We start from the raw sequence: 24,244 nt of genomic DNA on the forward strand, positions 1-24,244 counted from the left end.
TCACGATGCTTGCCAAAAAAAAAAAAATTATATATATATATGAAAAAGGATTTTTGATGTCTGCTACAAATAGCATATACTTCCCCAAAGCAATTGGAGTGGAGAAAAATCCTTTCAATACAACGTGTAACACGGCTTTAGAGTGTTGGTAGCATTGGAAATGCTCTCTTTGGGCAGCGTTATTTGTGCCAGTCTTTTGTACACAGTTCTGTGAGCTGGGACTTGGACTTGGACTTGGGACTGACTGCAGCGAGCAGCTCTGACTCCTGGGTGGGTCTCACTGCACTCAGGGCTGCCTCCAGAGAAGGTGGAGTGGGTTGTTCCAGCACAGCTGATCCAGCCAGGTCCCCTCTGTTCCACTGGAGGGAACAGGAGCTGCCGTGGGACGCCAGGACACAGCTGGGCACTGGCTGGTCAAGGTGACCATCCCCATTCCTGCCCCAACCTGCACAGCCTCAGTCTCCACCTCTCTTGGGACTTCTCTGCCCTCCAACTGGAATCATGACGTAGATACAGAGTTCAAACCAACAATTTTTACACCCTCATGTGGAGCTGTGTGGCAGACTTGGAGTCCAGAGGGGGCAGAGTCGTCCTGTGCCTGAGCAGTTCCTCTGTGTGATCCTGGACTGTCTTAATAAGGGGCAATTTTATATGCCCAGCAAGTTGTGAAACATACAGTGGAGTTGTTTGCATAATAAGTCTTTCTGTTATCTACTGTGTTCTGATTTTAAATAAAAATAGCATATCTCTTGGTGTCCTGTTTCCTTGTGTCTCCGTGGTGCAGTTACATTAATGATTTTCAACCCTAATGGTGTTTTTTTTCTGTAGCAACACAAACACAGTTGTAGGTGGATGTAGAACATAAAATTGCAAAATGCTTTAATTATTCATAGTAAATCTGTTGGCTGTGTTTTAATGACTGGATGTAACGAGTCCATTTTGTATGGAGCTGATACAGGATGGGTTTGCTCACAGTAGATTTTCCATGTTGTAATGAGGGCAGCGAAGTAGGTGGGCTGGCTGTCAGGTGAAACCCCTTCCCTTTTCTTCTGATTTCCTACAATTACCTAGTAGGAATGTTCAAAATCACCTGGAAAAGCTGAAGGGAGAAACCCTTTTTTTTTTTTTTTTTTTTTTTTTTTTAAGAGAGGAAAGTCTTAGATTTCAGCCAAGTTAGGAGAAATGAGTCAACCAGAGTTATTTAGGAATATGAGTCAGAGGGCAGAAAAGACCTGATGTAATTTGCTGTGATAACTGTCGCTTTAGTAGTGAAGTGAAACAGAAATCCTAGTGTGGAATAACTGATTAGGGAAGAAAATCCCTTTTTTAATTGTTTCTTGATCTGTTCTGTTTGTGGTGGCTGCAGAGATTGAATAACCTTCTGCAGAAAAGGGAGAGTGCAGATGAGGAAAACCTGTTCTGACTCAGTGCAGGTGGGCGAGGGCAGGGGAAGGTGTTATGTAAAAGCTGCAGCTCTTCTAAGAATTTCTGTGTTTTGTAGCTTGAAGAGCTGTGGGACTCCAGCTGTTCCTGTTCCAGACCTGAGGGTCTTCCCTGTGGTTGGTGGCCCAGGAGGTTGTTCTGGCTTGGGTTGTTCCCCGTGCAGAGGAGATGTCACCCGGTAAGGTCAGACCTCGCCAGGGAGGGGACTCAGGTGGCACTCGGGTGTTGGAAACAAAAAAGCAAAATGCCGCATAAAGGAAGTTGTGTTGGGGACACACTGTGGTGTCCCTGTGGCCTTGGCTTGGCCCTTCCCTGGAGGTGGCTCTGCAGGTCCTTCCCTTGCCCTTGCTCCTGTAATTTGAGTCCCCTGGGTTGTACATTAATCATCCCTCCTGCCAGGTTTTTACAGGTTTGCCTCTTCACCTGTCTGAGACTTGGGCGCTAGAAACAGAGCGTGTTGCTTGAGGGTTTTTGAGAGATTTTGGGTCTTGACTGAATTTTCAGAGGTGCCTGCTGAGGCTGTGCCCCAGGACCTTGTCCCTGAAGGAGGCTCTCAGCCTCACTCTCCATTTTTACCCCTACCTGCAGGACAAATCCCAGGCTGCTGAGGCTGGGAGATGAGCCAGTGCATACCCTGGATCCTGCTGTAAGCTAAAAGCTGTTTTTTAAACACTGCTTATTATTTCCAAACCGCTTAAAGGTGCTTTTTCTGCACTCCTGTAGGTGATGAGTAGGAATTATTTTTTCCTTCAAAGCTAAAAATGTTTCCTTCTCACCACATAATCCCACACCTTGCTACGTGCACACTAAAAACTGCACATTATTCTAGCAACCACTGCTTGGGATGGGCCAGTTTTTGAGGGGTTTGGTAGTCCTGAAGGGAGCCAGTCACAGAGGATGGGGGGTGACAAAGTGGCTCCAGTCCTCAGCACTGGAATGACATCACCTGGCTAAGGAGAAAATGCTGGTTGTGGAGAAATGTGGAAATGCCTTTTGACCTGGGGTGTGTTGTCTCCCATGGTATGAAGGGAATCCAGACCAGCTTTGTGTTTTTTTGTTTTGATTTAAATTTGCATGCCCATGAAGCATTTGTTAAATGATTTGATTAGCATTACCCCAGTCATTCTGAGTGGGTCATTCAGGAAATACCATCCCTAAATATTGTGCTGCCCAAACTCATGTAATTCATGCCTGGTTGGGCGCAGCAGAAAAATAACTTTTCTTGCAAAGGAGTGGCTGCTTTTCGTGGCTTCAAGGGCTCTTACAAACATACTTTTGCAGAAGTTTTGTGGTTTGGTTTCTTCACCTGACTTCCTAGAGCCTGTACCAGCCTGTTTTCTATTTGAGTGCTTCATTTCAATGCACTTTTCTCCCCCAGTGATCTGACACTTGTGTTTTGCCAGCTTTGCTCTCTGCAGCTGCTTCGTGTGCTGGTGTTCAAACTAATCTGTGGTCACTGGAGGTTTGAGGGAGCCAGAGGGTGGGCAGGGCTGTGAGCCTGTCTGAAAGCTGCTTCAAGAAAAAATAAACTGTACTTTACTCACCTCGGTGGAAGAGAGCAGAAGGTGGACAATTTCACAACTTGGTTATTTTCCACTGCTTCTCTTACAGGTACTGAGTAAAATTTGTTCTCAGGAGCACACAGAGTGAAATGTCTTCCTCTGTCCACAGCCACAATAATGGTTTTTAAAAGTCATTAGCAAATTGGATCCTGCACAACAGGATGTCTTGATGGAGTCTCAAAATAAACCTTTGCAGACACACAGGTTTGTCGTTCTGATTCTTTTGTCAGCTACAAATAGCAAACACTTTCCAAAAAAGTATAGGACGGAAGAAAAAAAAAATTAGACTGGGCAGTAAGAATAATTTTTGTACAAAAATTAACTTAGATTACATTTCAAGTGGTTTATAGAGCTTGTTTTTATTTGTGCTTCTTCTTTTTGAGACTTTTGATTATGCTGGCCTGAATAGTTTTAAGTAAACCACAGTGTGACAGCAGTGGGGGTAAACAAGTTACATTTAGCCACAGCATCAATCTCAAAGCCACATTTTATTTCTGAATTCTTTAAATATAATGACTCCTTTAAGTAGGACTCTAGCTGGAGTTTAAAAGTTTGAATTCTTGTTTAATCAGTATTTCCATGATGAAATGTGATGGTGTGAGTGCTTGGATGACGTCAGTCTCCCAGCAAATATATCTTTATCACTGTCTATAAATAGACCTTGAGCTACTGCAGAAAGCACTTCCTTGAGAGAAAAGGGCTCGGGAAGAAACGAAACTCAGCAGGGGGCTGGCCCCTGTCACTGCTGTGTCATTGCCACTTGATGTGACAGCAGCCACCCGAGGGACAGGGCTGTGAGCCCTGAGCAGGGAATAAAGCTCCAGGCTGGAGTGATCCCAGCAGAACGTGCAGGAGCAGAGCAGCTGCTTGCCTCACCCAGCAGCACCAGGACAGCACCAGAGCCCTTCTGGGAAATGCACTTTGGCCACACAACGAGCTGGGAAACGAGCACTGGCACTTTTGTCACTGCCCAGAAACCTGCACAGTTCTGGGATGTGGAACCTCAGCAATCATGAGACTGCTACGTACACAAAATAAATAATGGAACACCTCATAAATGTGTTTACCTGAGATACAGCCACTTGTAATTCTTGTTAACTGCTTTACAGCCTCTTGGCAGTCACAGAGATGGAAAGCCCTGGGTTTTACTGTGGCTTTTATAAAGTTTGATTGTAATTGGGTCTGAGGGTAACAAGGGATGGGATGTAAATGTTGACTGAACATGACAAGTCACCACCTAAATTCAAGGCAGCTGTGGTCACCCCGTGGTGCTGAACTCTAAATGCTTCAGTCTTATCACCCATATAATATTATGTATCATATACAGCTTCCTATTATATATCTATTATATATAATAGATATATAATAATATATATGCAGTATCTATATAGTATGTATAGTATATATTATAAATCACCTCTATTATCTATCATATATCTCTAATAATATAATTATATAAAAATACTATGTCTTATATATTAAATTTTATATATAGTGCATAACAGTATAGGTACATAAAATATGCAAAAAATGCATATATATATATATATATAGGCACATGCAGAACCATAGATATATATGGCTACACATACACAGAGAGGACTCTCTCTATATATATATTTATGTATACATATATTTTTATATATATATATATATTTATGCACATTTAGTTAAATTACTGACTCTCTCTGCCCCACAGCTCAAGTCCAGTTTCCTGCAACCAACCCTGTCATGGCCCTGGCCCTGTCATCAACCCCCTCCCCAACAACAAAGCAACACAAAAGTATTTTAAATATTGCTCCTTTAATATTCTACATCCTGGTAGTTGCTCCAAGGGAAGACACAGCTGACAGGATTTTGATTCTGCCCCCGCATCTCTCCACATCAGTAATTCCTTATTGCTGCAGACTTCTCTAGCCCCTGGCTCCCACAGGCCACGGTTAGATTTAATTCTGCTAATTATCTTAAATATAAAACATAATGCAACTGATCCCTTGACATTGCCGTAGTAATAAAAAATAGAAAAGGAAAAAAAAAAAATAAAAACGTTTGTATCCTTATTGCCAGTGTGTGTCAGTAACTGCTTTTCCCTAACAAAAGCCCTGCTCCATGTGCTGGGGAAGGTGAATGTTTCCCTTCCTGCTGAGGGCTGATCCTATGCCAAAATGAAGTCAAATATTCCTCAGGCTGGAAAAAGGGGAATTTAAAAAAATGGTTGCAAGGAAAGCCCACCAGTTTCCTACTGTAAAACCAGTTCACAGTTCTTGGAAAGGGTCTGAGCAGTACAGTAGAGCTACATTTACTGAAAACTTCTAGTGCTGATAAAGTCCTTAAAACAAAACAAAACAAAACAAAAAATTAACCCAAACGAACCCCAAATTAAATTAAACCGGGAGAGCCGGTTGGCAGGCGAGGAAGAGGAGGAGGAAGAGAAGAAGAAGAAGGAAAAGGAGGAGGAAAAGGAGAAGGAGAGCACTCAGCAGCGCCCGGGGAGCACAGGAGCCCCACCACTCTACAGTCCAGAAAAAAGGAGAACAAAAAATAAAATCTATTCTTCAAAACCATCCAGTTTGGGATTGTTTGCAGGCCGGGCGCTGAGGAGACCCCGCGGGGGAAGGCACAGCAGCGCGAAGGCAACGTCGATGTGTGGGGCTGGGTTTCGCTAGGGCTGCAACGAGAAGGGGACAAAGCCAAGGTCACAACTCGTGCCCTGAACGCTCCCCCAGCCCAGTGTGCCCCCCCAGGCGGGCCCCACCTCCCCCAGGCCGGGTTTCTGGGCAATTGGGGGTTTCTTGAGGATCCCTCGTCGCGGTGCCGGCGCCGGCCTGGCCTCCCCATCCTCTGGCGTGTCCTCGCAGCCCCCGGCCAGGACGTAGTGCTGCTTCCTCAGCTCGCCCAGACGGACCCGCTCGCCCTCCAGCCTCTTCTCCAGCTCCAACACCTTCACCTGCACCCAAAAACCATCCTGGTACCTGTGCTGGGGGCAGAGGGACCCCCAGTGCAGGGCTGGGTCTGATCCACCTCAGGGCTGTACCTGTGTTTCCATCTCTTCCTTCTTCAGCTTGATGAGGGACATGCCCGAGAAGTCCATGGTGTCTGTGGAGGAAGGCAGGGCCCCTGCTGAGTGCACCCCTCATAGAGAACCCTCACATGCCAAAGCAGAGCTGGATGGACACTCTGGGGTGTGCACCAGGCCAGAAAGGGATTTGGGCTGGGTTTTTCCACCTTTTCCTTGGAAAAAAACCTCACCTTTCTCCTCTATTTGCTCTTGCCCTGACTTGGTGGAAGCCACCACGTTTGCTGCCATCTCGTTGACGTTGCGTGAGCACTCCTGGAGCCTGGCCAGGTTCCTGCTGCTCTTCTCAGCCTTCACCTGCAAGGAGCACGGGAATGGCTGAGGGTGCCCATCACAACCCCCGAGGGAGCTCCAGGAGCCCCAGGCAGAGGCATAGAGCTTTTGGGCATGAAAACCTGGGAGTGGAAAGAATGGATGGACAGATGGGAAGGTTTATCCTCAGTGATCCCATCATGGCCAGACAAGGTGATTCCTGCAAAGCCCTTCAGCCCCAGGGCACCCAAAGCAGCTCTGCTCCCACCTGAGCCAAGCTCTCATTGAAGACACAGCTCTGGCTTTTTAACCATGCTCTTAATTTTAAACCCATCTGGTGTAAAAATCCCTATGGAAATACCTGCATCTCTGTGTGCTCACTGAATCCTCCACCCCTCACTTCCACCCACACCAACAGGAAAGGTGGCAAGGACCAAAGTCCACCATCCTCAATTCCAGCTCCTGCAGCTGCTTTTCTGGATTCCTTGTTAGTGATTAACATTTTCTTTACATAACCAGCTTGACAGGAGGAAGACAGGAGGTTTTACCCATCTTCATTTCCAAGGCAATCCTCAGGTGTGGGAATATTAACACATGCATTAAAATCACAGGCTGGAAAATAGCAAGAGCTTCTCTTCTCCCTGCTCTGGGAGGCTGCAGGATTGGCAGAGAGGATGGGAACACTGTGTGACAGAATGAGGAGACACCCAAGGGACTCTGCTGGGACACCCACCTTGGAGGCAGCCACCAGCTGGGCTGTGCTGGCAGCGATTTCGTGGGAGCAGACAATCAGCTCCTCGTATTTGCCCGTGTGCAGGACAACCCTGTCTGCAGACTCCCTGCAGTGGGGGTCAAAGGGAGATTGTGTCAGACACAACAGAGCAAGTGCAGATTATTTATCTCCTGCTAATACCCTCAGAAAGCAGCAGCTGGATCCAGCAGCTTTGTAATTACAGAATCATGGAATTATTGTAGTTGGAAAAGATCTCAAAGATCTTTGAGTCTGGCTGTTATTAAAGCTCATACACAAAGCAATTATTCAAAGCCACGATCCAGGCGATTTGGACAGAGGCAGGATTTTGTTTTCATAATGAATGAGATTTTTAAAGCTTTGTCCAAAAACCCCCCTACGTTTCCTGCACTGGCACAGGGAACACCCTGCCCCAGTCCCAGCCATCCCATCCACAATAATTTGAGCAGGAACCAGGACAGGGGGGATTTAATTTCACATTTTGCATTCAGGGAGGAACTGCCATCCCCAGCTGGGTGACCGTGTGGTCCAATCCAGGCTATGATTCTACGGGGAATTAGCAATGAACCAAACTGAGGGTCCATAAAAAGCCAGCAAAGCTCTCCCTAAGGAGCCAGCAATGATGCTCCATAAGGAATTGGCACTGGTGCTCCGTGACACCTCAGCAGTGGGAATTTTGGATGATGGGGTGACAGGGAAGCCCTGGGTGCAGCCCATGGAGCTGTGTCCAGGGGAAGCTCCCAGCCTGGGGGTACCTACACGAGCTGTGTGGCTCCCCAGCCCACGGCCTTGGAGGCAGAGATCAGCCCTTCAGTCCAGCGAGAGTTCTTGGCATAAAACTCCTGAGTTGTTGCTGCCCCCTGTTGTTGTGAGAATATTATGGCCTGGATTAACTTCTAATATACAGCAACATATAAATCCATATTAAATATCTATATAAGTGTAACAATATATCAGTTAATATATAAAGCCATAAATCAAGGGAGTGACAGCATTCCTGAGCTCTTCATTCTGCTCTTACTGACCTGTTTAAATAATTATCAAGGAAAACAACATCAGAGTCCCAAGCCTGCAAGTTTGAGCTGGGTTTGGTTTAAAACACACAAGGTTTGGGCCTTCATCCTTAGATGGACAAGGCTTTGCAAGGGTGACAGCAATTTATGCAAAAGAGCACAGGGCTGAGCAGCTCATCTCCAGCACTGGGACTGCCAGAGTGCTGCCAACAGGGGAAACCAGGAAATCCAGAGCGTTTCTGCACTTTGGGGGAAATTCTCCTGTATTTCATGTCAGTACAAAGAGATGAGTGTAAGGACTTACCCGGCCACTTTCCACTATCTCCTTCTGTAGGTTCGTAGATGTTGTTACAAGAAGTCTGATAGCCTGGAATGAAGGAAAACAGGTTTTGGGGTTTGATGGGGGTCTTACAGAGGAGGATTGATGCTGCTGCTGGTGAGAGGTTACAGTTTTGTGCACCGTAGATGGGTTTCTGCAGCACTGACCTTCATTAGATCCGTGCAGGAGTTCAGAATCCTGGAGGGAAGCAAGACAAAAGTGTTCAGCATTCAGGAAAACTTTGGCCTCAGAAAATGGGGCTTTTTTCAAGACCAGCCAGCCTGTTTTGGAGCAGAGCAGACCCCAGCAGAGCACAGACTTGTCACACGTCCCTCCCCAAATCTCACCGTTCATTCACTTCCAGCTTAACCCCAGAGCTCTCGTTCCTGGCCTGGCTCATCATCTCCTGTTGGGAAACACAAGAGGAAGGGTTGGATGCCATGGTGGGGTGAGAAAGGTGGAGTGATGGACACTCTGCCACCCCAAGGCCCCAGAATGGCCCATCCTGCAGCTCTGTCTCACCTCTATCCTCCTGACAGCATCCTCAATTGCCTCTGAGGTGGAGGCCATCTCCTTCTCAACCATGTCCCCCAGCTCCTCCTGCTTGATGTCCAAGCTCTTGGGTCTCAGCTCCTGCCAAAGGAGGCAGCAGGCACGAGCAGGTTTTAGGCAGAGAAAAAGAAGGGAATATTTTTAAGGAGTAACTACAAACCAAGATATCCAATTCCTTCCCACCCCTGCCAACTAATAAAAGCTGCAGAAGCAGCATTCTGCAGCCTGCAAAGGTGAAGGTACATGTGCCATCAACTTGCAGCAAACATGGCACAGGGACCTCAGAAGTAAGAAATGCCCCAAATCAAGGAGATAAAACTCCATCACAGGAGCAGTTTCTGCTCCAGAGGGCTCTGGAGAGCTGAACAGTGGTGTAAAGGAAAAGACTAATAGGGGCTTCACGAGGAGAAATATCTGAAAGATGGGAACTTTCCTTCAACAGGCGTTACTGGGCTGAAAGACTTCAGCTGATCTGAGGTGACCAGCTCTGTGCATCACCAGGAAGGGTCTCAGTGCTTGGAAGCTGAGATAGCTCAAGGAAAGCATCAGAACTTGCGGGTATGGGGGACAAACCACCCCAAAGTGTTCCCTGGGACCCACAAATGGGAAGGTGGCTGTGCTGGGCTCCATCTCCTACCTGGGCCAGCTGCAGGACCCCTCTCAGTGCCCCTCGCACGTCCCCCAGCTCAGCACTGTCCAGCCTCTGCCTGTCCTTCAGCTTGTCCAGGTACTCCAGGCTCCGCTGGCCACACTCCCGGCACGTCTCTGTCAGCCCTGCAGAGAGCACAGCTTGGTGCCAGCCCTGGCTGGGCAAGGGGCCCCTTCCTCCCAGCCCTGCCCACCCTCATCCACAGCAGCATTCAGCAAATGTCTTCTAGATTGAAAATGAGTTTCCGGGAGCAACATGGGCCAGGGAGGGGCACTAGAGGGCAGGGAATGTTGGGAATGGGAACATGGGGAATGTGCTGTCCTTGGTAAAATCTGCCCCTGGCAGAGGGGACTTTGGCATGGCCCCCCTAAAGAAAAGGCCCATGAGAAAAAATCCCCCCAACACCCCCCGCATTCCTGCACTCACGGTCAGCGTGGTCCGTGGGGGCCAGGTGGGATGTGGCGCTGCCATTGACGATGGTGTCAGCAGTCAGGTGTGCAAAGAGGGCCAGAGCCCCCACCAGCCCTGCAGCATCTGCCAGACACAGCACAGGCTCAGGAGCTGCCAGCCCTGGGCACCCCCTGCCAGGTACTGGGGGCTGCAGCTCGTCCTTGAAGGCACTCAAGGATCAGTACAAGACTCAGAGATGTTGGGAATTCCCCCAGCCCCGCCTGTGTCCCTTTGTCACCAGGGCACTGCTGCCTGCTGGTGGCCCTGGAGCCCACCAGGGGCTGCTGGATGTATGGAAACATGAGCAAGCTGGGAGCAATGCCAATCCCCAGCCCCAGGTACCTGCCATGGAGGCCACGTACTGCGTGTGCCCCTTCTCCAGGGTATCCGTGGACTCCAGGGCTGCCTGTGCCCGGCTCAGCAGGTAATCTGCAAGGAATTTCATTTCATTTCATTAGCACAGCCAGGCTGGTGGGTGTCTGCATCAGTGCTGACTGCACGAGGCACCACTGAGTGGAAGTGTACCCCTGGCTGGGGAACAGCACTAAAACCTGAGCAAAAGAGTGCTGAAGATGAGAGCTAAAAATTCGTTCTGGGAAGTCCAACCCCAACCGCCTCAGCCATGACGGAAAAAATGCCATGGGAGAGCTGAGATGCAACATTATCTGTCCAGGAGGGAGAAGGAACAGTGTGTTTCAGCCTCCTGGGAGAGCAGGACATACCTGGGGAGCTGGTGCAGCGGAGGTGCAGGGGATCATCCAGCTTGGCCATGGCATCACGGAGGATGTCCTGGGCTTCTCTCACTGTCTCCTGCAGGACTCCAAACTGATCATCCAGCAGCTTCTGCTGCAGACTCTGCTCCTGGTTGCTCTGTGAGGTAGGAGGAACAGGTGATTGGCACAGCATCCCAATCAGCAGCATATCCCTCAAGAGCCCCTTTCCAGGATTACACTCAGCTGTAATGACTGCTGGTGCAAGTGATACCCACTGGCTGCATTGGCTGGCACCCCCCAAACACCTCACCCCGTGGGCTCTCCACACAGCACTGTACCTTCTCCAGGAGCCTGCCCTGGAGCTCTCTGATCTCCCTTGTAGCCTTGTCTGCCTCCTGGCTCAGCTGCAGCTCCTTCTCCTCGATGAGGCCCCGTGTGGACAGCAGCTCACACTCCTTCTCGCTCACCGACCGCCTCAGCACCTCCTTCTCAGCGTGCAGAGCATCCACCTGGGCACTGAGCTCCACACCTGCCTGCCACGGGGGGCCAGGACACCTTGTCATTCCCCCATCACTGCTGGCAGCCCGACAGACACTTAGGGGAGAGCTCTGGACATGCCCAGCTTGTGACGCTGCTGGGCTGGGCCCATGCTCAGCCCTGTGACAGCTCCTTGGGCTGCTGCTGAACCTCTGGCCCAGCACTGGTGGCAGGTCCATCACCCTGTGACGGGGTTTGATGTGCCCTGGGCTCGTGCTGCCCCCCCAGCCCCCCGTACCTGCTTGGCGTGGCTGAGCGAGCGCTGCGCCTGCTCCAGCTCCTCCCGACGGGCGTCCAGCTCCTGCCTCAGCTGCTCCATCTGCACGCTCTGGTCCTCCAGCTGTGCCCACACAGCGTGCTCAGGGCTCAGCCCCTGCCACGCCCCAGCCCCGCTCCACACCAGCAGGGAGGGAGGGAGGGAATGAACCCAGCCAGGTTTTGCAGGGAGGGGGTTTTGGGGTCTTGGGCAGGGGGAATCTCCTGGAATGGCTCATTTTCCCACGCCAGGAATTTTGGGAGCAGCCCCAGAGAACAAAAGCACTCAAACCTATCAATTTGCATGGTGGCATTTTCTTGGGGGAAGAAAAGGCAGATTTGGGCAATAGGGAATGAATCATACATTAACATCTTCCTGAGGGCCCAACAGCAACCACCACCCCTTTCCCTTGCTCCCAAACTGCATTTCCCAGGCTGGGGAGGGCTCAGTGCCAGCAGGGAAGGATTCAGAGCTCACCTTCATCTCAGCCTCTCGCTTGACCTGCTCCACCTGAAATGCCAGCTGCTCCTTGACACGTGCCACCTCCTCCTGGCTCTGCTGTGTGACCGTCAGCTGCTTGGCAGTGTCAGCGTTCTGTGGGGGGACACAGGGCTCACCTGGAGTTCCAAGGGGGACCCTCACCATCCCCACACTTATTCCAACCAAATTCTAGCCCAGACAATAAATCCCAGATGCCTTTCTCATAGCACCCAAAGTGCTGGCTCCCAGATTCAAGGGGTGCCCTCTGCCTGGTGCTCAGAGGGCGATGGGAGCAATACAGGGAGACTGGGCAGGCATGAGCCACACCAGTGGTGGCAGAGGGAAAAAGGGACAAAAGCAAGATCAAAACACCCAAAGCAAAAAATAAGCAGGTGAGTGGCACAGCTGAGACACAGGATCCTCATCACCAGCATATCCCTAGAGAGCCCCTTTCCAGGACTGGAGCCAAGCATCCCATGACTGCTGCTACAAGTGATATCCCACCAGCTACACTGGCCACAGAAACCAGCAGAAACAGACCAAACAACAGCAAAACAACCCAATAAACAACAACAAAAAGACCCAAAGGAACCATGATGGAAGAGGGAAAAGGTGCTTAGCTCTGCCCTGCATACCCCAACCCCAAAAGGGAGGGATTTAATTCCAGGACACTGCCCTCAGTGTCAGTCCCTGCCTGCAGAGGCAGCAGTTACCTTCCTCAGGAGCTCGGCGTGGATGTTGATGAGCTCGCTGTGCTTCTCCTTCAGCTTCGTGTAGCGGATCTCAGTGGCGTTGGCTTTCTCTGCAGGGGTGAGAGACCCTCAGTGAGCACAGCAAGGGCAGCCCATGGGCCCTGGGCACCACAGGACACCCCAGGGCACCTACTCTCAGCCTCGGCACAGAGTCGCTGTGACCTGTCACTGTCCTGCTTCACCCTCTGCAGCCTCTCCAGCTCATCCCGCAGCTGCTCGTTGTCCACCAGCGCCTTCTGCTTCTGCTTGCGCTGCTCCTCCACTTCTCCCTCCAGGCTGTTCACCTGTGCCTTGAGCTGGGTGATGTAACGCTGTGCCTGCAGGAGTCATCAGGCACTGGGGCACAGCTCTGCCTTCCCCAATACCCCTACCCAGGTGCCCTGCTGCAATTCGGGTAAAGCAGCCGTGGGATGCACAAGAGAGCTCTCCCCTTTACCCCTGCAGTCACTCTGTCCATATTGATAACATCAGGACAGCAAGGAACAGGTCTCACATGCCTCCACCCCATCAGGAATCACATCCTGGCACTGGGAGAGGTCCCAAAATACTGGATGCTAGGACCCCACTCCTGCTGCATCCCTTCAGGGTTTCCACAACATGGCACCAAACCCCATCCCATTCTCCCACCCCAGCCAGGCTTTACCTCCAGTTTAATCTTCTCCATCTCTGCACGGAGCGTTTCCACCTCCTTCTTCAGGCTCTCGATCTGTGCATCCCTGTGGGCAAAGGCACGTTGGTCCCACGTGGCAGCAGCCACTGGCCCCTGCTGGCCCCCCCATACCTGTCATCCCAAACGCCGTTGGGCGGCCCGAAGGTTTGCTCAAACAGATCCGAGGTGATCTGGGGAGGACAGAGGGTGCTTAGCTGAGCCAGGACACAGGAACCTGCCCCCCATCCCGGCCCCACGTCCCCACCTGTGGCTCTGTGGTGGAAGTTGTGCTGATCTCAATGAGGTTCTCTGGCTCCTCATCCTCAGGGGCTTCCTCGGGGATCACAACCACCGGCTTCACGTGCTCGGCCAGCGCTGAAGCCCGCAGGAAGTTTGGGGGGTTCTGTAGGGACAAGAAGTTATTGCAGCCTTGCAGGGGGTTCAGGAACTGCAGAAGGCAGAGTGCCAAGGGAAAGGATGGAGCCAGAGGGTCCCTGTGCAGGGTCCCCAGACCCCACACCCATCCAAGAGGGCACCCACAAGCTCTCCAGAGCACCACACCAAATCCTGCCATACCTCTGGCAGCCGAGGGATCTGGATGAGCCGCTTGAAATACAGCATGTCAGATGCCTTCTTAAAGAAGTTTTTAAGGCTGGAGAGAAGGGAAAGACAAAGGAGAGATGAGAGAGGGCTTGGAAGGAGGGAGGGGACCCCACCTGGGCCCTGGTTACCTGCGGAACTGCTCGTGGAAGCGGTCTCGGTGGCCCTGCAGAGTGTCAGCCGGCAGACCTGGGTGAGGAGGGACAGCTGTGACTGATCTGGGGCTGCACGTGTGTTCACATGCAGCCAGACCCCTACACTGCAAAAGCCAGCAGGGTAAAAGCCAGGAGGGAGTGCTCCTATCCCCGGTACAGGGATCAGGGATGCCACACAGGGAAATGTGGGTATGGGAACTCCAAAATACCCACACAAGGCTGCTGGCACTGTGCTGCCCAGTGATCCCATGCAGGGGGCTGGCAGGCCAGGGCACGTGGGCTTGAATTAATCAAGAACAAGTCCTTTTATTCCTTAATCAAGAACGAGTCCTTCTAATTCCTTTATCTGGAATGTCTGCGTGGGATGAAGCAGGCCCCCGGAGCCCAGCTGGGATATAGGGACATGACGATGGATGCCTCAATCCACACCAGCCTCATCCCCAGATCCAAAGCCCACCCTGGGCAAACACCAGCAGGGAGCACATCCCCAGGACTCACAGGAGTGCAGCTTGAACATTAACTTAACGGAGTAGTGGTAGAGGTGGCTGCAGTCCTGGATGACCTGGATGAGGGGGGCCAGGCGGCACTGCACCGCTGACATCTGCGACACGGCCATCGAGGTGTTGAGCTGCCTGAAAACTGAGGGGAGCTGTGTTTGCAGAGCTGCCTGTGCCCGGCCAGGCTGCTTGATCATTAACCACGGCGGATGTGGGGCACGGGGAAATGCCAGAGCTGCTGCCCTGAGCTGAGAACAACCCCACTCTGAGCAAAAACACCCAAAGGGACCACGCTGGCAGAGGGAAGGGGTGCTCAGCTCTGCCATGGATATCCCAACTCCAAAAAGGAGGGATTTAACCCTTAAACTGCTGCTGCTCGACACAGCTGGGGAAAGTGAGAGGTTTTGCTCCATTCTATTTAATCATGGAAGGATCTGAGAGAGGATCCCAGAGCAGGGGACGAGCCCGGCGGCACCGCAGCCTCGCCTGCCCCTGCTCAGATACAGATCCCTTCTCTTGGCAGGGATCCAGGCAGCATATCCACACTGGCTTCTTCCCCACTCAGCTTTAAAGTATTTATGAATATAAATTCTCTGTATAACTGGGTCAGGAGGAGAAGCAGGAGGCTGTTGGGAGTCGGGAGCACGGTATCTCTCGCTGTGCCCTGTTTTCCAGGGCAGCTCCGTGTTCCTGGCTCTCAACAGAGGAAGGATCTGCCACCTCTCTAAGCCATCTAAAAATTCCTAAGGAGGTGAGAGACATGAGCAGGGGTGTCCAGCTCTCCCTGGAGGCATTTCAACGAGGGGAAATGAGTCTTTAAAAAGAAGTACAGCCCCATCCTCTGTTTCACAGGGACAGAAGGCATTTGTGTAATGCATGTGATTAATGTGGTTGTACAAAAAAAGAAATAAAAACATATTTCAGAGCAGCTCTGCTCTGAAAACAACACTCTGCCTTGCTCAGGTGGGTTCAAAGCAGCCACAAGCTCTAAATATTTTCCTACAACTGCCTCTACGGAGCCTCAACAGGGGAATCCAGCTGAGAAACCACCTCAGAAATCTCATGGGAGGAGGAGGAGGGACCTGAGCCTCCAACCTCGGCCTCCCGGAACTCCATTCCCGACCAAAGAGTGAAACTATTGCTCAAGAGCCCCAGGGCGAGTGGGAGGGACCTGCCCCTGCCGCCTCCTCACCTGACTCCGACAGCTTCAGCTCACAGTCCAAGTAGTCAAACAGCTCGACCGTCAGCTGGAAGCTGCCAAAACAAACCAAAACTCCATCACTTGACAGCAGAGATATCTTTGCTCCAGCTACTCATATTCATTGAGAGTCCTCATGATGGCAAAAGCTCTGACCGACAAAAATTTGGGGTTTTTCTCCCTGCATTTACACCCCACAGTGCTCTGTGGGTACAGGAAGAATCAGACACCATCCAAACAATTCACACAATCCCAGTGACTGCCCCATCCTGGAGTGGTTTCGTCACGTCAGCAGGACACTTCCAGCTGGGGGACATGGAGCTGGTGACCACACCCTGGGCATTGGGCCCCACCAGGACACTCACATGTTGTTCACATCTGTCCCTGCAGTCTTTTCCAGCACCTCATCCGACACTTCGAGGCCTGGGGGGAATTCGGGATGCTTTGGAAAAGGAAGGAAAACCCATCAGTTGCTGCTAATATTCTTGCTGGCATGGCACATGCCCTCGGTCTGGTGGTGTGGAGGGGGCAGAGGGTCTCACCTTGACATGGAAGGAGATCTTGGTGAGCAGGAGCCGTGTGTAGATGCTCACCAGCTGCCCATACCTGTCGTGCAAATGGCCCTGCAGAGACATGAGGGGAGACAGGGGGAATCCAGAGTGATGTAACCAGATCCTGCAGATCCCACACGAGCCAGTGACCTGAACCACCCCTGAGGCTCCATCATGCACACAACCATCACCCAAAGAGACAGCAGGTTATTGCAGGTAGGGCTTCACCCTCTCTGTGCCCATCGTGTTTCTCAGAAACCATCTCCAAACCCCGTGGGAGGCACAAACCTCCTCTCTGCCCCACTCACCCACAGGTCCCCGGTCTCTCGGATGTTGCTGCGGTACCTCTGGCAGTCCTGGAGAACCTGGAGACAAAAAAGGGAAGGATGTGACACAGTGGGGCTGGCTGTCTGCCCTGATGCTAGGGAAGAGGAGGGATCCAGCCCCTTACACCATTCCAGCTCTGGGAGAAGTTCCAGCCTTCCCTTGGCACCCAAAGGTCGGGGATTTGCACAGGGAAGTTTCAAAGATGCAAGACAACAGAGTCCCCCACAGCCTGGGAAAGGCGGCTGGGGTAGGGAAGGGATCCCATTCCTTCACTGCCAGAAATTCCTCCTGCCAGTGAAGCAGCAGGGATGTTGCAGAGGGGACACTCACGTTGGGGTGACCATCACGCAGGACTTTGTGCAAGACGTGGCAGAACTTCCAGCTGAGGATGGCACTGCTGGGCAGGGGCAGCCCGATGGCGTAGGACCAGAAGGTGAACGCTCCCTTCTCGTGGTGGGTCCCCAGGATGATCCCTTCCAGTGCAGTCAAGGCCAACTGGATACACACGAAGCAGGGGACAGGCTGGACTGGGGATTATTCTTGTTTAACTTTGAAAGGGGGACACTGAGTGCCCCACGAGCACAGGGGTCACCAGCACAATGCTGCACCCCTAAATAAAACCCCCAGGTAAGACCCCCCATTTGTCATTTTTTGATTCACCTCCTCCTGCTGAGGGCACACTGGGGCCCCTCTGCATTTTACTGCCAAAGAAATGCAACTTTATTGCACTGCTCATCTGCCTTTTCACTGATGGATTAACCCTTGTGATGCCAGCCCCCAACCAAGCTCTGCATGGATCTTTGTCTCCCCAGTCTCCTGTGGCTCCAGCATCAGGGGCTGACACCCCCACACCCCAAACTTCTCCATGCTGTCCTGGGAGCCAAGGGAAAGGATACGACGGGCATGTTTCTCCTTCACTGGTGCTTCCTGTGTGTTAATGGCTTTGCTGATGCTGATGGCCTGCAAGAGGAGGGGACAGTGTCTGTCAGACATGGTGTGACCCCCATGGCTACCCCTAAACGCAATGCTGGTGCTTTTGGGGAACACCCTGAATTTCAGAGCACATTTGTCACCTCAGAGTCATTTGTAACACGTCAGAATAGGCCTTTTTATCCACAAACAAAGCATCCATTAAACCCCCCCATCCCCGGCAGGATCTGTCAGGATATGACCACTGCTGCTGCTGCTCCCGGCTGTCCCTGTCCCAGGAAACCAATTTTTGCATTTTTGCAGCCTGAATTCAGCGCCGTGCCCGGGGAACATTAAAGCACAACAGCGAGATGCCAAATTCCAGGGTTGTTTGTGTAATCACAAGGAGCCTTTGAACCACGGGGGAGTGGTTTGGGTTCTTCTGAGGATGTTGCTGCGTGCAAACAGCATGTGGGGAAAAGCAGCCCCCGAGTAAGGAGGGAGTGGCAGCCTCAATGCCCATCTTGATGGAGCAAAAATCCATAGCAATGTGATTATCAGAGGAGGATTGTCTATATTTTGAAGTGTTTGATCACAGCATACTTTAAATGAGGAATTTATTCCACAAGATGACCCCAGACTGCGGTTGGTTGCATCTCCCATGTGTTGATAGGCTGCAAATCCAAGTTGCTGTGTTTGATGAAGATCTTCCTCCTCCTCCTCAGACTCAACTGAGCTGCTTCACCCTCGCATGAGTGCTTGGGCTGTGCCTGTGTCCATGAGTCCCCTGTCACCAGCAGAGGAAAAAGATCCCAGCTGGGAAGGCAGGAAGCAGCTCTGTTGCCAGCACTTGTGCCGGAAGAGGAACTCGGTCCCTCCCTGCAGTTCCACAGCCTTAAAACCTAATAAAAATCCTATCTACCTGCCCAGGAAGGCACCTGCCTCCACATGGCTGCTTGTCCAGGGACACCTCTGAAATGAGGTGCTTTCCTGTAGGAAGAGGAACCTGACGCCGAGTTATCGAGTGCTCTTGACTTATGCAGGAGGAACCCAACACCAAAGGGGCAATGTCAAAGGTGTCCATGCACCAAAACCACCCCAAAAGAGCTAGCCACGAACTGACCATGACAGCAACAAAACTGGATCATCCCGAAGAGTGAACCTGTCCCAAAAGGGGAGCCCAGCTGCTGGGGATAGGGGCTGGCTTTGCCTTTCCTGCACCGGGAGAGTCCCGGTGTTACCTCGCCATGTGGGGCCGTAAAGCAGCAGTGGAGTTAAGCCGGTGACTTGCTGTAATCCTCTTATCCCCAAAGGTTAACGAGCCTGGAGTGCCCGGGAACAGGCACTTGCAGCACAGCTGCCTCTCCCAGAGTGCCTTCACAGCCACCCAAAAGCCTGGAGCTGGCAGAGGCTGTGCCCTCGATGGCAGCTTGACCAGAGGGATGTGCTACAGGTCCTCAGGGATGCCAGCACCTCCCACGGGACACTGACAGAAAGGATGGTTTATCCTGGACCAGGGAGCCACCAAGCCAAGGCTAGGAAGGATTTGGAAATGCATCTTGCAGTGAAGAGCTGCTGCAGGAGTTACTGCTTCTTTAGTGAGGTGTTTTGCATAGAGGGAGCAGGGAGGTTTTGCTGCCTGCCCTAAGACGGGCCTGTCCCAGCCCATCACACTCATCCCAAACCATCTATGGAACCCAAGCCCCACAGAGGTCAGAGGAGGCGCAGCCACAGAAGGGTTAAAGTGTGAGACAGACAGACCTCCAGGAAAGGAAATGTTGTCCCCTATCCCCAAGGACAGAACCTCCGCTGCTCAGTGGTCTGGGACCCTGCTGGTCTGCCCCAAAACAGAGCTATAATTCCCACTGGCAGTGGTGGTTTTATTGCATTTATTGCCCTTAGTCTCACTCATAGCCTGACCAGCCAAAATTGAGCCCAGGAGCTGCCAGAGAGGTTGGTTTCATCCTTGGTGATTCAGTGCAAAGGTTTCACTGAGCCTCTTCATGTCCAGCACAAGGGTTGCACCCATGCAGGGGCAGCCCCAGCCTATTCACAGCACCACCATGAGATGCTGTGTCCAGCATGGTCCCAAATAAACTACAGAGTCACCAAACCAATACAAGTCCCTCTGTGTGCTTTCATTGCCTCCAAGCATCAGGCTGGCCAGGAGATCCAGGAAAAAGGGATGGTGGCACCAGGGATGGGCATGGGGCAATGCTGCAGCCTGGGACACAGGTGCTGGCCAGGATGTTCCTGTTGGCTGCCATCCAGAGATGGGCAGGTCCTGCTTGTCACTGCAGGTGCACAATCAGCCTGACCAAAACTTTGATGCAACCTGTGGACTGCTCCCCATCACTGACAGGCACCAGGGTGAGGAGTCAACCCCAAAACCTGCCTGGCTGCGGGCTGTGGGAGCCCACAGGGCTGCAGCCCCAGTGCTTTGCTCACAGCCTGCACGTACCAAGCTGGTGACTAAAGCCTGGATCAAAGCGCCCAAATGAAGGAGCACAGTTCACAGCCACCCTTTCGTTCCAGGCTGCTTTTAATTAGGGCTGATCCTCCCGCCCACGGCTCCCTGGAGTCCTGCCATCCCACAGGGTCCCAATCCCACCTGGCAGGTGGATGCTGGGTCCCAGTATGATGCTACAGCAGGAGAGATTTTTTGGCAGCTGGAAACCTCCCTGGCCAGGCAGCACGAGAGCTGTCAGAACAGCTGAGCTATGGACTCCAGAGCTCCCTTCCTAACGCTGCTCCTTCCCAAATTACACCAGGAAAACACCACTTGGCAGTCACACACAATGCAATCCTGCAGGCTCAAGAGCTCATTGGATTTTTAAGCTTTTTGTTTAAGAAAAGCAAAAACTGGCAGCAGAAATGGACAAGTCTTTCCTCCTGCTAGGCTGCCAAGCAAGCACCTGCTGTGGGATGGTGATTTCCTACTGCCCACACACGGCTTCTCCGAGGGAGACAACTACATCTCCCTGACACAACACATGGAAAAGCATTTTCATGGAAAGCAGGTGACCTTCATGTCACCCACAAGGACCTGGGATCACAGTAGGGTCAGCAACTTATGTCTGTAAGCACAGACATCACCCGGGCCCTCACAGGGGAAAAGGTGACAGCACTCTGGATTCTGGTACAGAATCCTCAGGCAGCAGAGAAGATGTGCCAGCAGCATCTCTGTGACACAGAGATGAGCAGGGGATGTGCCACCAGCACCCCTGTGGCACAAAGATGAGCAGGGGATGTGCCACCAGCACCCCTGTGACACAGAGATGAGCAGGGGATGTGCCACCAGCACCCCTGTGGCACAGAGATGAGCAGGGGATGTGCCACCAGCACCCCTGTGGCACAGAGGCGACCGGCGGCCGGCTGGGCAGCTGCTATATTTAGAGGTAAAAGGCAGATCAATACCCACTGAACAGTTCTGCTCTCACTGAAGCACCACTACAGGAAACCACACCGGGATAAAGCTCCTTTAGGACAGTTTTTAGCAGTTGCTGGAAACAAGGTCAGTTCTGGGCAGTGAGTGTGACCATCAGCCAGCGAGCCTGGGGTCGGAGAGCGAAAAGCTCTAACAGAGAGCAACCACCTCTTTGCCCTGTCCATGTCTCCGCTCACAGCATCCCTGTGACTGCGCAGATTTCCAGAGCACAGGTCCCAGCGAAAAGCCCGAAATGCCCTGGAAGGGCGGAGGGAGGAGGGCCCCGCTCCTGCCCGGCCGGCAAGGGCAGCCCCCGGGCGCACGGGGCAGCGCTGCCGCCGTGATCGTTTATCAGCGGTGCCCAGTGGGACGAGTGAAGGAGACGCGTCCAGAGGGAACCGGAATTGCCGGTTTTCTCGTGTTGCTCCCTAAACCCAGCAAGCTCCGTTTCCTACCCAGCGCTGTGACCCTGCGAGGCCTGAAATTCCCACCTGCCTTCGCTGGCGCTCTCCGGAGCCAAACCGGCCCAGAGGCTAAGGAAGGAACCGCAAAGCAAAGGGGCAAAGGAAAAACATCTGAGATGAATACACAGCCTGCAAAAGCAGAGGAGTCAGAAGAGGCATGCACTGTTATTTCTGCTGGGGCAGCAGCGAGCCCATCACTGTCTATCCCTCTGCCCATCCCTGCCCACGCTGAGTACTTCATTTCCCACCAGCCATATGCCAGCCCCATCAGTGCCCGACCACTGCCCACCCTTGGGGGCCACAGGACTGCAAACACCTCGGCCAAGCCGGACACGATGGGGCATAAACATCTTTGGGCTTTGTTTCCAGTCTGCCACCCTCCGTGGGACCAAACACCCCGATCCCACAGGGTAACCCCGCGGGTGACCCGGAGCGGCGGGGCAGGGGTGAATCAGCCCCGGTGCGAAACATTCCCCGGTGTTGTTGGGGGCCGGCAGGGTTGCGGAGATGCCCATTCCCGGGGCAGGGGGCGCGGGGCTGCCGCGGAGCCCCCGGGCTCGGCCGTACTCCCACCGACACCATAAAACTTTCCCTGGTGCGCTGCCGGCCGTGTTTACCTGCGAGAAGGCCCGGGAGATGCGGGGGGGCGCAGCGCCGCCGCGGGGCCCGGCTGCCCGCGGGGGCGGCGGCGCACGGCGGGGCCGCGGCCGCGGGGACGGGCGCGGGGGCGGCGGGACGGGCGAGTGCCCACACGGGACCGTCCCGCGGCCGCGCCGGGAGGAAGCGGTGGCGCAGGTGGGGGTGGGGGAGCGCGCGCCGCGCCGGCACCGGGGACGGACGGGCGGGCGGACACGGGCACGGGCAGAGGGACGGCGGCAGCGCTGTCCCACCGGCGCTTCCCCGGAGCACGGCGGAGACCCGCGCCCCCCATCCCGTGTCATCCCATCGCCCGAGAAGCCCCCGTGCTCAGGGCGCCCTGAGGCGATGCCCCACGGAAAGGGCCGGCCAGCCTCGTCCCGGAGCCGGGAGCAGGACCAGGACTAAAACCGGGACCGTAACCGCGGCCGGTCCCGCGGCCCCGCCGCCCCCCTCCCGCCGTCCTTGCCTGGCTCTTGTCGAACTGCTCCCGCTCCGCCTCCAGGCTGTGCCCGCCGCGGCGGCTCAGCACCCGCGCCGGCACGCTCTTGATGCTGTTCATGGTGGGAGCTCCCCGCTCCGGTACCCGCGTTCCGGTACACGCGTTCCGGTATCCGCGCTCGGGGCTCCGCGCTCCGGGCAGGAGCGACCGGCGCCGCCCGCCCCCCGCCCCTCACGGCGCGCACTGCGCCGCGCGCCGCCGCGCCCCTGGCGGCCGCGCCGGGAACTGCAGCGCCGCTCCCCCCGCGGGCAGGTGGGACCGCGCAGCGCCGGGGGGGACACGGTCACGGAGCGGGGGACACGGAGCGGGGGACACGGAGCGGGGGACACGTCCCTTAGCGGCCCCCGCCGGGCACCAGACACCGAGGTGATTCCCTAGCTCAGAAAACACCAGGAACGGCGGTCACTGCCAGCACGACCGTCCCTAATCAGCGCTCATCTTCACCCTCTCCCACTGCACCTGCACACAAACACACGTGCAGCTCGTTCTGAGCCCCGGAGCTCCGACACCAATTCCCGTTACCAAAGTCAATGACCGGAGCTCGCATCCACCCTGCGGAAAGGCTGCGGCTGAACAGAAGCTTTGTTGTCTTTAAATAATAATTCAGTCCAAGGATACAATAGCGGAGGGCTCCCTGGAGTATTTGAGCTGCTTCCAGAAATAAGGCACCGAGTTTGAAGTGTTTCCATTCGAGCATCAGAGTGTGGTCAATAATGCAGTTGGGTTTTAAGTCACTTAGTGCTGAATAAATTAACACAGTTATTCCCCTTCTTCCCATTCCACAAATCCAGGGCAGCCCAAAACAAAATCCTAAGGGTTTGCAGATCCTCAGTTGAGATCCTCAATCGCTTAAGCTCAGTTTTCTATATTGATTTTAAAGTCATCATTTTAAACTCACAGGAGGTTTAAACTCAGTGAGTTCATCCAATAACCTCAAATATATTTAAACACACCTGTTTCTTGGAAGTTGCACCCATGTCTCTGTGAAGCTGCTGGACAGCTTCAGGGTGAGCATCATAGCATTGTTATCATTGGCTTTTTAGGGGGAATTCTTGTCATACCCAGAGCAGGAGCTTGTGAGGATGGAACCTGAGAAGGCTCTGTGCAGGTAGGTAGAGGAATAAATGCACTGTAAAGACTTGAGGAAACTTGGAAAGAGCTGGAGCAGCTGAGCTCCCCTCTGTGGGTAATGCTGGCAAGCAGGAAGGGAAAGAGTCTGGAGAACAGCAGCTCTCATCAGAATTGACCACCTAATTCCAGGGCCATTAATACCTGCAGGAAAGGCTGTCACTGGAGTAATTAAAGAGAAAGCAGAAAATGAAATGAAAGAGTTAACGAGGGGAATCCACTGAGTATTTGTGTTCCTCTGCAATAATTGGTGGCAGTGGATGGAGCAGAAACTCCCACCCTTGGCTGCCCCCGAGCAGGAAAAATGCTGGCACAGGGGTGTGGGAGGGGCACTGGTATCCCAAAGTGCTCCCAACCTACACAGGACTGGGCAGCCTACTCCTGTCTGTGCCGAGA

The 24,244-nt window shown here is 53.1% G+C and overlaps 1 protein-coding gene across 1 annotated transcript; it reads right to left on the reverse strand.

Annotated features, from left to right (window-relative positions):
- Positions 1–4,789: 4,789 nt before the first annotated feature.
- On the reverse strand, positions 4,790–22,874 carry HIP1R (huntingtin interacting protein 1 related). Its single transcript, XM_014874916.2, has 32 exons — positions 22,688–22,874; positions 17,679–17,742; positions 17,113–17,255; positions 16,764–16,820; positions 16,447–16,527; positions 16,270–16,346; positions 15,899–15,960; positions 14,708–14,848; positions 14,186–14,243; positions 14,031–14,106; positions 13,720–13,857; positions 13,587–13,645; positions 13,449–13,521; positions 12,939–13,122; positions 12,767–12,855; positions 12,051–12,167; positions 11,556–11,657; positions 11,119–11,313; positions 10,790–10,937; positions 10,410–10,496; positions 10,044–10,151; positions 9,606–9,742; positions 8,939–9,049; positions 8,764–8,822; positions 8,584–8,614; positions 8,402–8,464; positions 7,844–7,944; positions 7,067–7,172; positions 6,255–6,378; positions 6,040–6,101; positions 5,761–5,952; positions 4,790–5,673 (listed from the first exon to the last, which is right to left on the reverse strand). Exons 1-32 carry the CDS (start codon positions 22,778–22,780, stop codon positions 5,668–5,670), a joined length of 3,144 nt encoding a protein of 1,047 aa, XP_014730402.2. The 5' UTR covers positions 22,781–22,874; the 3' UTR covers positions 4,790–5,667.
- Between the last annotated feature and the right edge of the window lie 1,370 nt (positions 22,875–24,244).

Source organism: Sturnus vulgaris, chromosome 19 (genome assembly GCF_052056855.1).
Source record: "Sturnus vulgaris isolate bStuVul1 chromosome 19, bStuVul1.hap1, whole genome shotgun sequence".
NCBI lineage: Eukaryota > Metazoa > Chordata > Aves > Passeriformes > Sturnidae > Sturnus > Sturnus vulgaris.